Source organism: Pleurodeles waltl, chromosome 5 (assembly GCF_031143425.1).
Source record: "Pleurodeles waltl isolate 20211129_DDA chromosome 5, aPleWal1.hap1.20221129, whole genome shotgun sequence".
In the NCBI taxonomy this organism is placed as follows: domain Eukaryota; kingdom Metazoa; phylum Chordata; class Amphibia; order Caudata; family Salamandridae; genus Pleurodeles; species Pleurodeles waltl.
In genome coordinates this window covers 1,128,039,341-1,128,056,429 of record NC_090444.1, presented here as the reverse complement: position 1 = coordinate 1,128,056,429, position 17,089 = coordinate 1,128,039,341, and the positions used below count along the sequence as shown (strand labels likewise).

Genomic DNA, 17,089 nt, shown 5'->3' with positions numbered 1-17,089 from the left:
ATAAATGCTTTTATGACTGGTATTCTAAATAGAGAAGTTGAGTGCGTAATTTGCAGGTAAGCTGAAATTGCTGTAAGATGTATTTTAATGGAAGAGAAAGCTAGCTTTGATTTTTGCAAATGTAGTAAGTATCCTACGATGTCTTTGGCAGATGCGTGTAAGGGTTGAATTTGATTATTGTGGCAGTAATATACAAATCTTTTCCACTTATTTGCATAGCAATGTCTAGTGGTAGGTTTCCTAGCTTGTTTTATGACCTCCATACATTCCTGTGTAAGGTCTAAATGTCCGCCCTCTAGGACTTCAGGAGCCAGATTGCTAGATTCAGCGATGCTGGATTTGGGTGTCTGATCTGTTGTTTGTGTTGCGTTAACAGATCTGGTATGTTTGGTAGTTTGACATGAGGCACTACTGAGAGGTCTAGTAGTGTTGGTTACCAAGGTTGCCTTGCCCATGTTGGTGCTATTAGTATGAGTTTGAGTTTGTTTTGACTCAGCTTGTTTACTAGATATGGAAGGAGTGGGAGAGGGGGAAAAGCGTAAACAAATATCCCTGACCAACTCATCCATAACGCATTGCCCTGAGACTGATCTTGTGGGTACCTGGATGCAAAGTTTTGGCATTTTGCGTTTTCCTTTGTTGCAAATAGATCTATTTGTGGCGTTCCCCAACTTTGGAAGTAAGTATTCAGTATTTGGGGGTGAATCTCCCATTCGTGGATCTGTTGGTGATCCCGAGAAAGATTGTCCGCTAGCTGGTTCTGAATTCCTGGAATAAATTGTGCTATTAGGCGAATGTGGTTGTGAATCGCCCAATGCCATATTTTCTGTGCCAGGAGACACAACTGTGTTGAGTGTGTGCCTCCCTGTTTGTTTAGGTAATACATCGTTGTCATGTTGTCTGTTTTGACAAGAATGTGTTTGTAGCTTATTATGGGTTGAAATGCTTTCAGCGCTAGAAATACTGCCAATAGTTCTAAGTGATTTATGTGAAAGTGTTTTTGGTGAGTGTCACATTGTCCTTGGATGCTGTACTGATTGAGGTGTGCTCCCCACCCTATCATGGAGGCATCTGTTGTTATTACGTATTGTGGCACTGGGTCTTGGAAAGGCCACCCCTGGTTTAAATTTATACTGTTCCACCATTGAAGCGAGGTGTATGTTTGGCGGTCTACCAACACCAGATCTAGAATTTGACCCTGTGCCTGTGACCACTGTGATGCTAGGCACTGTTGTAAGGGCTGCATGTGCAACCTTGCGTTTGGGACAATGGCTATGCATGAAGACATCATGCCTAGGAGTTTCATTACCTTTTTGACTTGTATTTTTTTATTTGGATACATGGCCTGTATTACATTGTGAAATGCCTGAACCCTTTGTGGGCTTGGCGTGGCAATCCCTTTTGCTGTGTTGATTGTCGCCCCTAAGTATTGCTGTGTTTGACACGGCAGAAGGTGTGACTTTGTGTAGTTGATTGAGAAACCTAGTTTGTGGAGGGTTTCTATGACATACTTTGTGTGTTGTGAACACCGTTCTAGCGTGTTTGTTTTGATTAACCAATCGTCTAGGTACGGGACCACATGTATTTGCTGCCTTCTGATATGTGCAGCTACGACTGCTAGGCATTTTGTAAAAACTCTTGGCGCAGTTGTTATTCCAAACGGCAACACCTTGAATTGGTAGTGTACCCCCTGGAATACAAACCTTAAGTACTTTCTGTGTGAAGGATGTATCGGTATATGGAAATATGCATCCTTTAGGTCTAGTGTTGTCATGTAGTCTTGTTGTTTGAGCAGTGGGATTACGTCTTGTAATGTCACCATGTGAAAGTGATCTGATTTGATGTAGGTATTTAATGTTCTGAGATCTAATATAGGTCTCAGACTCTTGTCTTTTTTGGGTATGAGAAAGTACAGAGAGTAAACTCCTGTTCCTTTCTGTTGGTTTGGTACTAATTCTATTGCTTCTTTTTGTAGCAACGCCTGAACTTCTAGTCCTAGAAGATCTATATGTTGTTTTGACATATTATGTGTTTTCGGTGGGACGTTTGGAGGGAATTTGAGAAATTCTATGCAATAACCATGCTGGATAATTGCCAGGACCCAAGTATCTGTTGTTATTTCCTCCCAATGTTTGTAAAACTTGCTTAGTCTCCCCCCCACAGGTGTTGTGTTGGGGATGTGTGACTTGTAAGTCACTGCTTATTTTGAGGAGTTTTGGGACTTTGGAACTTTACTCTATTTTTTTTTTACAACTGTCCCCCTCTATATTGTCCCCGAAAACTTCCCCGCAGATATTGGCTCTGATAAGTGGGCCTTGTTTGTGAGGTTGTGGGTTCTGTGCTTTGCCCTCGAAACCCCCCTCGAAACTGTGTTTTTCGAAATGTGCCTCTGCTCTGTGGGGAGTAGAGTGCGCCCATGGCTTTGGCCCTGTCAGTGTCCTTCTTAAGTTTTTCGATAGCAGTGTCCACCTCCGGCCCAAACAACTGCTGTCCGTTAAATGGCATATTGAGCACAGCTTGCTGTATTTCTGGTTTAAATCCTGATGTACGCAGCCATGCATGTCTCCTTATTGTCACTGCTGTGTTGACAGTTCTAGCAGCTGTGTCTGCAGCATCCATAGCTGACCGTATCTGATTGTTGGAGATACTCTGTCTTTCTTCAACTACTTGCTGTGCTCTTTTGTGGAACTCCTTGGGCAAATGTTCTATAAAATGTTGCATTTCGTCCCAATGAGCCCTATCATATCTGGCCAACAAAGCCTGTGAATTTGCAATACGCCACTGGTTTGCTGCCTGTGCCGCCACCCTTTTGCCTGCTGCGTCGAATTTGTGACTTTCCTTATCTGGAGGTGGTGCATCTCCTGAAGTATGTGAGTTTGCTCTTTTGCGAGCTGCCCCTACTACAACTGAGTCCAGTGTTAGCTGTTGTGTGATGTACACGGGGTCTGTTGGTGGCGGTTTATATTTTTTCTCCACTCTTGGAGTAATGGCCCTTCCTTTTACAGGCTCCTGAAACACTTGCTTGGAGTGTTTGAGCATCCCAGGTAGCATGGGAAGACTGGTACTGGCTGTGTGTGGACGACAGTGTATTAAATAGAAAGTCGTCTTCAATGGGCTCTGCATGTAGGCTGACATTATGAAATGCCGCTGCCCTCGACACCACTTGTGCATAGGCTGTACTATCTTCTGGTGGCGACGGTCTAGCTGGATAACAGACAGGACTATTATCTGACACTGGTGCATCATAAAGGTCCCATGCTTGAGGGTCATCTTGACTCATCCCTGTGTGGGTCAGGGATTGCATCATAGGTGGAGTGGCTACCGGTGATGGTTGCGGAGAGCATTGTGGAGATGGTGGCGGGGTTACTTGTTTAGCCACCTTTGCCTGTGGCTGCTTGTCTTTCTCCTGGAAGGCAAGTTTGTGTTTTTCATCGTAATAGGAGGGAGAGTGCTGATCTTTCCCGTTTCTTTTTTGATGTGGAGCCGTCATTGGGTGTAGTCCGGCTCCATTGTCTCTAATTCCTGTCCAAATGTATGTTTTTTCATTTGTGAGGACAGTCCTTGTTCCTCTGTGTAGGAACCTGATTTCGGTTCCGAAGCCGGATGTTTCTGTATCTAAACCTTTTCGGCTACTTTTTTCGGTTCCGCCGAAACCTTTTTTGTTTTCGGCGTCGTGGTCTCTCGGTGCCGACTCATTTCGGTGCCGCTGTCTCGGTGCCGAACCTGCTCGGAGCCGCTATCTCGAGCCCGAGATTGCTGTGTGGCGGTATCTCGACCGGAGTCGGATGACTTCGCCACCAGCGTGCCCTTTTTCGGTGCCGATGATTGGTCACCTATTTTTCGGGTTAAGCCTGGCCTGGCGGTGGCGTCCCCTGGGCTTTTGTTGTCTTCTCGTGAGTTTTATGTTTCGACGTCTTACTCACGGTTTTCGGCGTTTCTTCGGGATCGAGCTTGTCCGAGTCCGATTCATGGATGGAAAAGCTTTCTTCTTCCTCCTGGAAACGCCCTTGTGCTGTCGGCGCCGACGCCATCTGCAGTCTTCTTGCTCTTCGGTCTCTTAATGTCTTCCTCGACCGAAACGCTCGACAGGCTTCACAGGTATCCTCCTTGTGCTCTGGAGACAGACACAAGTTACAGACCAGATGCTGATCTGTATATGGATACTTGTTATGGCATTTTGGGCAGAAGCGGAATGGGGTCCGTTCCATCAGCCTTGAAGAGACACGTGGCCGGGCCGACCAGGCCCCGACGGGGGGAATCGAAAAAACCCCGAAGGGCCACCGGAGCTCTTCAAAAGTCGGTGTCGATCTGTTATAACTAACCCGATACCGAACGCAAACAATACCAACGATTTTTCCGAGATTCTAACTAACTTTCCGACCCGAAACACGGAGCGAAAAGGAACACGTCCGAACCCGATGGCGGAAAAAAAACAATCTAAGATGGAGTCGACGCCCATGCGCAATGGAGCCGAAATGGGAGGAGTCCCTCGATCTCGTGACTCGAAAAGACTTCTTCGAAGAAAAACAACTTGTAACACTCCGAGCCCAACACCAGATGGCGGGATGTGCACAGCATGTGTATCTGCAGCTACACATGCCACCGAACACATGTATATATATATATATATATATATATATATGCTTTTAGTTAATCTTATCTACAAAAAACAGTGATCTTGTTTGTAATTACTTTTATTATTACTAATATTCTTGACTCCACCTTTTCCACTATGTTGGTAAGCGTGAATCTCAAATGCTCTGTTATTACTCATTCTTTTATGAATTATGTTACACATCAAGCTACGAATACTAGATATCAATAAAAGGTTTTGAACAGTAATTCATGAATGACGACATTTGGAGCAAACAAAACACTTTACACTTCCTAAATGAGCACGTGAATTTATGAAGAGAATGTATCATGGTGGATACACCATTTTGATCAAATTTAGAAATTAACAGTGTTGTGCATCAAATTCCACAAACATAGTTTAGTGCACTTTAGTTGGAAAAGGTGTGGCTGCCAATGCCACACGCAGACAGAGCGCACATTATAAACTCCCCAATGTTCTGAGTGGTATGGTTAGAGGACACATGCAAGCAGATGGTGCACTGTTAGCAGAATTCATGCCCCAAGTCCAAACACTGGAGGAGAACATGTTGGACCTGAATGTACTCCCCAACTTCTCCAACAGCATTAAGTGCTCACCAGGACAACTATGGCATCCTCACTTTCCACTCTTCATTAGTGTAGGTGAGCGAGCTTGAAAAACAGGGTTAAAAAAAAAAATACACGACAATTATCACATGATTTTTTAATTACATGTTTAAATAAATAAAACCTTAGATTGCTCCATCTCTCTGTGCAGTGGTACATACGTAGCTCTTGAGACTTCTGCACTACAGGGGTTGAGATGGAAGTGGTGCTCTTGCATTGTCTCAATGACCTACCCCTAATGTTAAATGAGCTGGCATATGTCTTTCTCACTCAGCTGCCTGCACGGGTAGTACAAACAGTGCAGGGGGAGCAGTGCTAACCCACTAGGCCCAGGGAGCTAAGACAACCTCACACTCTCGGTGTTTTAAAAACCAAAGTGGAGAATGTGTGGTGAGAGGCATAAGTCTTGCTTGCATTAGGGCAGGTGGGCACCCTGGCTACATACACCACTGGTTGCCCTTCCTATGTGCTTGGCACTGACAAGGAGTCAGAAGTGACTGGATGGTACACACAGCTATCTCAAAGCTGTCTACCTAACGCATATTTCTCTTTTTTTTACACCTGTGCACTACACTCGTCAAAAAAAAAAAAAAATGCTTTTTCCTGTGGAACTAGGTCTTAACTAGAACTACCCACTGGCAACCGCCAGTAGGTAAGATATATATCTTGTTTCCATATAAAAAGTGTGTTTTACTTGCCTATACCTTAGGCGTCGCTTTCCAAATCTTCACAAAACTTTCCCCAAAAATTTGCCAGTCCTATCAGCTGCTGGCTCGAAAGTTTCAGGGTGATCCGTTCAGGGGGGCCGAGAAAAAAGGGGGGTCCCAAGCCACGTTTTCCCCATTCATTGTTCCATAGGGATGTTGACCAGCGATAGCGCAAAAACTACTGGATGGAATTATACCAAATTTAGCAGGAAGGGAGGTCCTCGACGAGAAAAGGTTTTTTTGTTTTGGTGTAATTCTGTTCAGTAGTTTTTGAGAAATTAAGGGCAAAAATGTGTATATTTAGGGAGGCAAAAACTTTGGGACCCCTAACGATCTCAAGATGAGATCTGATGGGCTGATAACACTTCAACAACAGAAGCTGTTGAAGTGTTGGCAGCCATCTTGGGACTTGGCTTCAGCCGAGTCCCAAAAAAAAAGTTTAAAAAAAACAAAAGGGGCCAGGGTACGAACACCCTGACCCCTTAGCTCTGCCGCTCCCCACTTCCCTGGGCGAAACAGCATATTTTTTATTTTACAAGCAGAGGTACAGTGGATCTGCGTGCGAATCTTGTAGTAAATTGTTTTTTAAAAAATAACATACAAAAAAAACAGCTCAGCACTGTCTCCTGCACTTCGTTAGCCTAATGCCCCTGGGTGGACCGAGTCCCGGGGGCTTTATTAAAAAAAAAAAAAAGCAGGGGGCCTCCAAACACCCTTCCAATGCCCTGGGGATAGCCAGCTCCCCGGGGCTTGTTTTTTTGTATGCGGAGGGTGGGGGGAGGGTGTCCTGTGATGACCACCCCCACTGCCCTGGGACCACCACTTCCCCAGGGCTGTCATGCTTCCCCTACAGTGTCAGGTAGCCTGTAAAGAGTACATTTTATTAAAAATTAAATACATTTTTCAAAAAAATAAGGAGGAAGGGCTCCCTCACGGTCTCAGATAGCCCATAAGGGGCATTTCAGTTACATTTTTGTTTTAAATAAATAAGTAAATAAACGAGGCGGGACCATGGGGGAGCCCTCAACGGTGCCCTCACAGTCCTAGATAGCCCATAAAGGGCTTAAAAAAATATTAATAATACACACCGTAGCTCAGTGTGAAGGTCTCAGAACTTCACACTGAGCTTTAGAGGTTCGAGTGCAGCTGGACTCATTTAAATTTTTTTTTTTTTTTAAATAAAACAATTATATATTTTTTTTTTAATTAAAATTGATTTTAAATTGGAAACAATTCTTTCTAAGAATATCAGACATCAAAGACAAATAAACTATCTCTCTCCCTCTCACTTTCTTTCACACTCTCTTTCAATGAACTCTCCCACTCATGCATCCTCAGACACTCACAAACCCACTCAGACCCTCATGGACTCACTCACAGCCCCAGTCAGACCCTCATGCACCCACTCAGACCCACTCAGTTATGTACCCACTGACACCCCCACTCTCAGACCCACGCACACAGACACACCCAGTAAAACATTGATGTAGGCACTCTCTCATCCAGACAATCTGAAAGCCACTCTCATCCCCAGATACACCCTCTCACACCTATTCTCACACCCAGAGAAGCCACAGCCAACTCTCGCCACGCACGGCCAACTCTCGCCACGCACGGCCAAAGGGCTGTGCACATCGTGGTTTTGGGTTAGGAGGAGTTAGGCACAGGGTCTGGCTGCATGCCAGGTCTTGCAGACAACCTCCCCTGCGCACAGGGGAAGGCTGTGCACAGTGCAAGGTTGGGTGCTTTTAGGGGGTTGGCTGCAGCCACGCCCTGTGGCCAATCACTGTCGTGCACAGCGTTTTTTGGTTTAGCGTACAGTAAGTAAAATTATGATATGTTAAAAAAGCCATAGAAATTCAGTTAAAAAATTAAAGGATAGAAAGACGTTATAGTCAAGCTCAGATATAGAAATTCACCAGTTATAGGTACAGAGTTACCTCAAGTAATTATAACTTGTGCCCTAAGGTAGCTATAACTTGCGCCCTCGCCCTGCAAATTACTCCACAAATTACGGTCATCTTTCATAATGTCATTAATAATATCAATGTAATATTTGCAGTAAAATCTTTGACGAAAACTGTGCATGGCAGGGGCGCAGGATATAGTTACTTTAGGGCATGTGTTCTAGTGAGGTAACTAAATATAACGTATGAATTTCTAATGTTTGGTACGGGTAAAATCTGAGCCTGACTATAAAGTCCCTGTAACCTTTGGTTTTTTAAGTTGATTTCTATTTCTTTTTTTTAATTTCTCAACTATAATGTCCCTGTAACCTTCGTTTTTTATGAAAAAACTGAAGGATAAGGTGGGGTTATAATTAAGGGAAAATGTCAGTTAAACTATAACATTTTAAATTAAAAGAAATACTGAAATTCAACAGATGTAGTTTACTGAGCTAACTAGAACTTGTGCTAACACCATGCCCAGTGCTGTCACCAATGAGGTCATTTGAAATGTGTTAGAGTAGCATTAGAGTAGTCCCCCCCCAACTTTTTGCCTGCCTCCCTCCATTTTCAGACCCTGTTGTTGCTGGTATTATGACTCTGTGCACTTTACCACTGCTAACCAGTGGTAAAGTGCTTGTGCTCCCTCCCGTAAAAACATGGTAACATTGACACATACCTAATTGGCAAATTTAATTTATGTATAAGTCCCTAGTAAATTGCACTACATGTGCCCAGGGCCTGTAAATCAAATGGTACTAGTATGCCTGCAGCACTGCTTGTGCCACCCACCTAAGTAGCCCCTTGGCCATGTCTCTGGCCTGCCATTGCAGAGCCTGTTTGTACAGTTTACACTACCATTTTGACCTGGCAAGATAAACCTCTTGCCAGACCTAAAACTAGGCTCTATGTGACGCAAAGGACAGTTTGCCATGTATTTGAAAGACAGGATATGTACTTTTAAGTTTTACATGCCTGGTAGTGAAACACTCCCAAATTCATTTTCCACTACTGCAAGGCATATCACTGCTATAGCATAACATTGGGATTCATTTATTATATCTTATAAGTGTAATTCTCAATCTGGAGGAATACGTTTGTCAAGTCTGGTGCCTCGGAACTCACAATTTAAAATTCAGATTTTGAATTGCAGTCCTGAAAATGATACTTTTAGAAAGTTGGCATTTTATTGCTTTCGTAATTTGGTGCCTACTGGCTGTCTCTAATGCACATCTGGGGTGGGGTGACAGCTGGGCTTGTGCATTCCCTCTAGACAGCCACACACAAAGGGAACTTAGATGTGACTGGTAAGTCATCAACATCCTGATGGGCCATCCTGGACAGGATGGGTGGGAGGGGCTGACACACCTGAAAGGCAGTGTTCTGCCACACACAAAGAGCTGCATACCCCCCTGCAGTGAGTCTGGAGGTAGGACAGGAAAAGAGGGCCTCTATGCACTTCAAAGACCCTTCTTTGAAGTCTCCCTTCACTTTAAAGGTACAACTGGGTATAAATACTGGACCTCTGACATCACTAACTCAGTACACTTCTGGACCTGTGGATACTCTGCAAGGAAGCTGTGCTGCTACAAGGACTCTGGGACATCAAAGACTTCCCTCTCATCTACAAACAACACTTGGACTTTGCTCTGCCAAGTGGTGCCAATCTAGTCCAGGGCCCTTGGAAGTGAATGTAAAGTGCTGCATCTGCCAGAACCCGTTCATCAATGCGTTATGCCGATTGGAACTGACGCATCGTCTGTTGCAAAATCGGGATCTCTGCTGCAGGGACTGAACCGGCACATTGTCCTCAGAACCAGCACATCACCTTGGGAACCACTGCTTTAGAACCCGTGCATCACTGCTACTCCGTGAAGAAAACCGACCTATTGCCCTCCAGCATAGATTAACCATGTGTGTCGCATTCGAAACAGAACTGCTGGACTCTGAAATGGCGCATTGCACTCGAAACAGACATGTCACTGCAGTTGCATGGAGAAATCTGGCAATACACCCCAACTACATGGGGATTATTGATGCATGTTATGCTGAGACAAAGATTAAGGTACTGTTGCTCAGCGGGCCCTGCATGGGTCTTGTAGCCAGCCTGCACTCCACTGCGGGCAGCCTGAACTCTTGACTTTGTCCCGTTCCAGTGCGACCAAATATCCCATTAGGAGCTTAATGCTTCTAAGCGCTACCTGCACATTTATTTTCTTTAAATTCATATCTCAACAATTATTTATTGGATTTTTTTGTCATTTCGGTCTTGTTTTGTTCATTAAAGTAAGCTCTATTTTTCTAACCTAGTGTGGATTACTTTTGTGTGGTGTTCTCGCTGTTGTACTGTTTGAAACGTTACCCAAATACTTTACACATTGCCTTTTAAGTTAAGCCTAACTGCTCTGTGTCAAGCTACCAGAGGATGAGCACAGGTTAACCTTTAGTGTGCATCTGACTTAGCCTGACTAGGACGGTGGTTCCTGCTTGGACAGGGTACATATGTCTTCCAACCAGAAACCCAATTTCTAACAAGATGTAATCAGTGATGTAATCAGAGGTCATTGAAGATGTCATAAGCAATGCAATTTGTGAGGTCATAAGCAGAGCATGGTGGGGAACATTTTTTGGTAAGCAGTAATTAATTCAGGACAAAGGGGGCCATATGTTACACCGTCGTGAAATAGAATTTATATCTCGAGAGTAAATTGGTGAGAAGGGTGAAAAGCAGAAGGATCGCCACAGAGCAATTATGCTTTGAAAGGGAAAACTTTGGAGAATCAAAATTATGAAACATATGGCAACCCTCGATCTGGATCACAGAGTACCATGTGCATGAGTGGTAACACATGCACAGAGAGGAAAGATCGGACTATGCTGGTGGCAATAATCAGGGTTCAGGTAGTGCTAAAGAAGAATGTGAAGCTCAGTTCTCTGTGAGGATCTATCGGTGCACAACACACCAGATAGGAGTCAGCACTCAGGAAACAGAAGGATGACGTTTGACCCTTCAAAGAGGGAATTCATGGCTGTAGAGGCCCAGGCACACTTCATCCTCACAGTGAAGTTGAGAGTTGCAAGGATGGACAAAGGCATACATCTTTTGGGACCAAGATGCTGCAGAGATACTGCACGCTACATGGAAGAAAGGAACAAGGGATGAAAAGAGTGAGGCCAAGGGCTTCCTGAGAATAGGGGGTGGGGGAGCAGAGTCAAAACAAGGAAGATTCAGGAGGAGGACAACAGTCTCAGATTCATTTGGAAAAGTACTGTTTCTCACGGATGTTGAGTAGGTTAAGTTAGGGTCATATTTAAGGGGGCAACACTGCAACAAAGTTTGTGTTGGGTAATAAAAAGCAAAAACAGAATCACTGATTCTTTGTGGTATCAGAGTGCCACACTAAAGTAGGTGCTGCCTTCTCTCTCCCAAATACTGAACTGTGTTTGTCATCACGTACTGCAGGATCCTAAAGCATAACAGATTTTAGTAATGGACTGGCATTAGATGGAACTTCTGACTGAAACCCGTATATTGTATAAAACTACAGATATTATATTACACATTAGGTTTGGGTTCTTTACCCTAATGGTCAGGACTCGAATCATGTGGAATTCAAGGAGACTGCAGGGACTCTAAAATCAGGTGACCAGAATGTGCATCAACCTGTAAAAGGGTGACCACATAAAAGCAGTTCTGCAAATGCTCCCTTGGACCTAAGAGGAGCATGGCATCATGGGTTTGAGGTCTTAGACGATTAATGCCAATGCTATCTGCAGAAACTTGTACGCCACTACTCACTAAGTAGGAGCCTGGGCTTGGCTACTCAACTAGCCTTCAAACAGACAGCGTGGAGCCAGGCCTCCGGGAGTCCAGGGCATAGGCTCTGAACCCAATATTAAAGACAGGCTTAGATGTAAATTAGGGTTCATCAAGGATATCAGTTCTTGCTCTTGACTTGTCCTTTGGTGCCCCTGCCTGTGCTCGCCCCCTGGCCTCGGTAGTCATGAAGGCAGTGACCGGAACATAAAGTAAATAGGACGTTGAAACACTGGTTTCCTTTTTGTACTTTTCGCTTCCTGCTTTTGCCTTACTCCTTTCTACCCCCCTGGCCCCACCCCACCCCACCCCACCTACAGGCTACTCAGGGACTAAGGGTGCGAGAAGGGGTTAGTCGTGTGAGGTCACTTTCGCTTCCCACAGAATGTTGGTGAATCATTGTCCATGATGTCAGAATCGAACTACACGCTCTTAAGGACAAGTCTTAAAGCTTCACTCCCTAAAAGTGAACTTCACAAAAACAGCAGACTGTGACAAGAATATTGCATCAGGGTACTCCCTCGCAAAAGGCCTCTAGTTTCCCTGACTCCTGGTGTACCATACCCCACAGCACTCTGAAATAAACGAAAGGCAAGACGAAAAGCGATATAAAAATAACCCATTAAATAAATAATAGATATATAAAATGGGACAGCGCCATTAGAAGGCAGTGTATACTTCTGAAATGAATTACCCTCGCAGACTGGACAGCACTCTCCTTCTGGCACGTAGTAACGGTCACAGTGCAGCTCCCCACACTGTGCAGAGAAGCAGATGGAGACTCCTCCTTGGCAGCGGCAGAATCTGCAGGCATCCATCCGGAACATGTCGCCGTCGTAGTACTCCACGCTGTTAAAGATGCAGGCTGGCTTGGTCTCTGAAAGAAATGCAAAGAAACAAGGTTTGCTCATTTCATGGGTAGAACGGATTTTCTGTGATTTGGATGAATTTTAAGGGTCTAACATTTTTTTTCTCCACAGTGAATAGTCCGCAAAGGGCTTTAAGTGGGCCAGGTCCATTGGGTCTTAGACCCGGCAGTAATTTAAAACGGACAGTGAAAGGGGTTTCAATGGGCCCGCCATGTTTATGTGCTTACTTCCCAAAACACTGATCGATTTGGGAACAATGAGTGTAAAAATACGATACGGTAATCCGTATCAGCAATATAGTTTCATTTTATATTTCACGTTTTAATCTTACATTCCCTAAGCGTGTTATTTATTTTCAAGATGTTGTGTGTTTATCGTGCAGCATTTTACTCTTGTATACTGCATACTTTGAATTGAGTCACCTCCACAGTCTGCATTACCATAAGGGCGTACTTTCCCTGTCTGAGCTATGGCGCACCTTAAAAATAGGTGCGCAGACGCAAACCGGAAAAGTGCTGTCCATTATGGAAAAGGTGCTGGGGGCAGTGCATTCAAGTGCAAAGAAGAGCAACTGCTTTAAAGCTGCTCAGTGCTTCACAGTGCGGGCAGCAACCTGCCTGCACTTTAGAGAAGGAAGAGAGATTCCCTTGGAGGCGGCTGCAGTGCGTGACCGAGGTGGGCCCACCATTGGACACACTTTCTGCTCTCCAGAGTGCTGCCTTTAGAGGACCACCATTTTTAGTGTTACACTTTCAGAGCGCCTCCTAAACACTTGTTTGCTTCTGCACCCGCATCCATAATACGGCACGAACACAGCAGCAAAACGATTCCCACGTTTGCATGGGGCCACGCCCATGTGCAAATGCAGGAATGTTCTAGAATGTTTGCGCTGGCTATACATTTGCGCAAGCGCTTTATGTATTACAGAAGGGGCCACACATGCATCTGTGGCCCCCTCTGTAATACCAAATTGCAACGTGGTGCACAAAAAGAGCGCACATGCCCTTGGGGCACTCTCTGTAATACGGCTCCAGGTGTTTACACTGAGACCTGTGAGGCTGAAAACAGTGCGAGTTTCTCGGCGCCAAATCAGCAGGAAAGCAGCTTCCGCTTCTACAGTAGCTGCAGTGGCACTAGCTCTAAGAGGGCCCCACTGAATCCTGATTATTGTTGTGTTTTGTAGTTCAAACCGCCAGAAGGGGGCATTTCTTTCCATGCACTAGGGTCCACAACACACTGTTTACGCTGCTCCCTTTCAGTGGGACAACATGGTGAAGAATACGCAGGCATTCAATCCTTGACCTCTACGCAGATCACACAGAGAAATGGTTATGTATGTCAGTTGCAGTTCTAATTGTGTGCAAATGTGTTTGAAGGAGGTACTCGGTTGTCAAAGTACTGACAAAGCATTAAAAAAAAGGAAACAGTGCTTACAAGTGAGAAGATGCATTGTGTGTTTGATGGGGGTTGGCGTGAAAGAGACCCAAAGAAGTGCATTCAGTAAAGAGTAAGCTGAAAAGGAAAGAGATGAGGCATAAGTTATGCAAAGAGATGGGATGTAGAGAAAAAGGGCGCACATGTTTAACATTGAGTGAACATAACGTGAGTGAGTGAGACCCACTGAAGACCACTACGCCCTTCCACAGAACTCAGTAATGTTTAATTCACAGTCTCGCAATATCATAATTGAAACATTTTCAATATTAATTATTTACAACAAATAATTGTTATTTATTTTAAACAGCTAACAAACAACTATTGATACGGCCAAACGCCATGGCTGTTTTTAGGTGTATGACAGTTGTTAAATATCTGGATGCAATAACGAGAGGAACCAAAATAGTTTATCTGTTTAAGCCACACCTTTAATTTCAGACAAGCACCTTTTATTGACCTCCTACTTTTTTTCATCCCACCTAAAGCCCTGAGTCCGCATGTGGGGCAGTTTGTAAGCACAAACAAAGCCCTTTATCTTCAGGTCTCCATGTTAGGTATTGTCCTGTTTTATTTTAGGGGACGTACCCACAACAAAAGGATGAATTACAACTAAAACACCCATCAGTCAACATTATTTTACTGCCTGCTTTCGTAAATATGGAGTCCTCCTTGGGGCCCTGCTAGATGCTTGGTAAACACATCTTTGGACCCAGTGCATGATATGTAAATGTAAAAGGGCAGGAACTCGCTACTTTTAGAGCGACAGTTTGCTACAGATTGGTACTCTGCCACTAAATGTACTGAGGTTCTTATGAGAAATGCCGCTACTTTTCCATTTATATTTAAGAAGTGTTGGCACTTGGCGCCTGCCTATTTATTGAACTATTTGAACCCTGACATCATCACACCCAAGTCTCCAAAACACGGACAGGAAGACAGGGATATTGGTGCAGTACAACAAAAGTGCTTCTAAATGGTTTCTGAAACTATAACGGTTCTATGTAAACCGGTAATTAGAATAAGTAATGCTAACAAATATTCAGAGATGTTCGGATAAATAAAAAGGAAGCTTACGGTATTTTTTTTTTAGTATTTTTTTTTTTTTAGGTAAGATACACGAGTCACCACATCTCACATAATGGAAATCTGCCCGCGCTACCAATAAAATAAGGAGGATTCAAAACAGTTCTTCTCCATCTACCTGGTCAATTGAAAGCAAAATATTAAAAGTCTTAAACAAAGGAGTATAATGTGGAAAGGAAGAATGGCTTGATGTGATTTACACCAATGGGTACGGGTTGTGTTGAAAAAGAAACAAAACACCTAGAAACTGAACTTATAATGCCATCACAAGTGTGCACAAAAACTAGTCTGAAATGGTGTTTGGTGGGAATCAATAGAGTCAGTAGTCGTAGTCTTAAACCTCCACAAATCCACGGTTGACTGCCCCTGACGGGTGCCATCAGGAGGCCAGAGTAGTGCTGCCAAAGCAAACATATGGCACAGTTCCTGGGCACCTACATGCCACAAGCAAACTGACCATTAACTGAAGTGATATGTACCATTGACTTTAGCATTGAATGAAGCTCACCCAGACCACAACAAAACTCCAGTGATAGACACCCTGGAGTTTCCACAAAAGATAGCAACCACTTGGGACTCCATGCTGACAGCATTCAAACCTCCTACATTTCATAGGGCTTTGCCTCTTCTTATAATGTCCGCAGCTCCATACATTTACTGTTGTGGCTACCTTACTGAGTGTTTCAGCATCAGCAAAGTATCTGTTTGGCCAGATTTGATACAGAAACAGAAATTATCATAGGGCCAAAACCTTCCCGAGCCACGGCTGTGCTCCCGCAATTCTAACACTGGCCTATCTGTTTACTCCATGTAACACTACTGTTTCTCTCCATTTGCGCTTCCTTTTCCTGGGGTACCTTCTTAATCAATTTCGGTAGCATCTCTGCACCCATCACTTTCTTAGGACATAGAATTTTAGAATCAGATCAAGTCATATTATGTCACATCATCTTGTTAGATCAACTCTGGTTCCAAAAGGGCATCACAAGCATGAGTGGCACAGGTGGGACAGTTGGCAACAAGACGCTGTTATGATGATGGAGTTGAGCAATATTGTGCATGCTTACAAATTCCTTCCTGGTAAAGTTCCTTTTTTTAAACTTCAAGCACCCTTTTTAAAGTGCTTCAGCATGTATTCCTGAATGAAGAACAATTATCAGGCAAAACAGTGTATCAGGTGTAAAGGGCACAATCACACATCAATGATGTGTGGGGCCTTTAAGAAAGCAGCACATTAGGTTCAGGGGCGCAGCTTCGGGGGAGGGGGTGTTTGGGATGTATATATATATATTTTTTTTAAATAAGTTGTTGGGTACAGTTGCTTTCAGTTGAATATGGTGAGGTGTCTGTCGGATTTCACCAGGAATTTATACATACACACAAAGACACACAATCTTTCCCCATCTTGAACGTCCTCAAAAATGTTGGTTATTTGACAAAATATTATTTATTTCTATCATTTAGTACTCCTACCAATCTGCATTTCACTCCCTTTCCACTGCCCCTTAAGCCCCTCTCATCCATCCTGCTGGTCATGTAAAGTATTTTTAACACTATATTCCAGCTTGATTGTTGGAAAATCTGAAGCTCACACCCTCCAATCTTACTGGCCAAGCTGCTAGGCCCGCGATTATGTTGACAAAACTAATCCACCAACTGACCCCTTTAACCAGTGGTCTTCAAATGTTTTAAGGTTGCACCCCCCCCCTCCGTGGTAAAAAACAAAAACTGACCCCCCTCCAAATTTTTCACAATTATTTTAATAAATTCGCAATGTTTAAATTTGTCTACACTAATTTTTAAACATTGTAGTTAAGTTCGCAAAATGCCAAACAAATGTTTCTGGTCAGGCAGGCCTTACTAACATGTAAAAGTATCCACAGTTTGATTATTAGAAGTAGAAGTTTAGAAGAGTACTTGAAGTCTTTTCCCTCTTGACACATACTCCCAGCTTGGATTTAAGTGACAAAACAAGGTTAGTGATGGCCCATTACAGAGCGGTTTACTGCT

The 17,089-nt window shown here is 43.8% G+C and overlaps 1 protein-coding gene across 3 annotated transcripts in view; it reads right to left on the bottom strand.

Annotated features, from left to right (window-relative positions):
- Positions 1–17,089, bottom strand: part of CRIM1 (cysteine rich transmembrane BMP regulator 1) — a 752,848-nt gene that overhangs the window by 265,282 nt on the left and 470,477 nt on the right. For all 3 annotated transcript variants that reach the window (XM_069235322.1, XM_069235323.1, XM_069235324.1), the window contains exon 6: positions 12,385–12,567. In XM_069235322.1, coding sequence (XP_069091423.1) covers positions 12,385–12,567 — 183 coding nt within the window. The remainder of the gene's footprint in view (positions 1–12,384; positions 12,568–17,089) is intronic.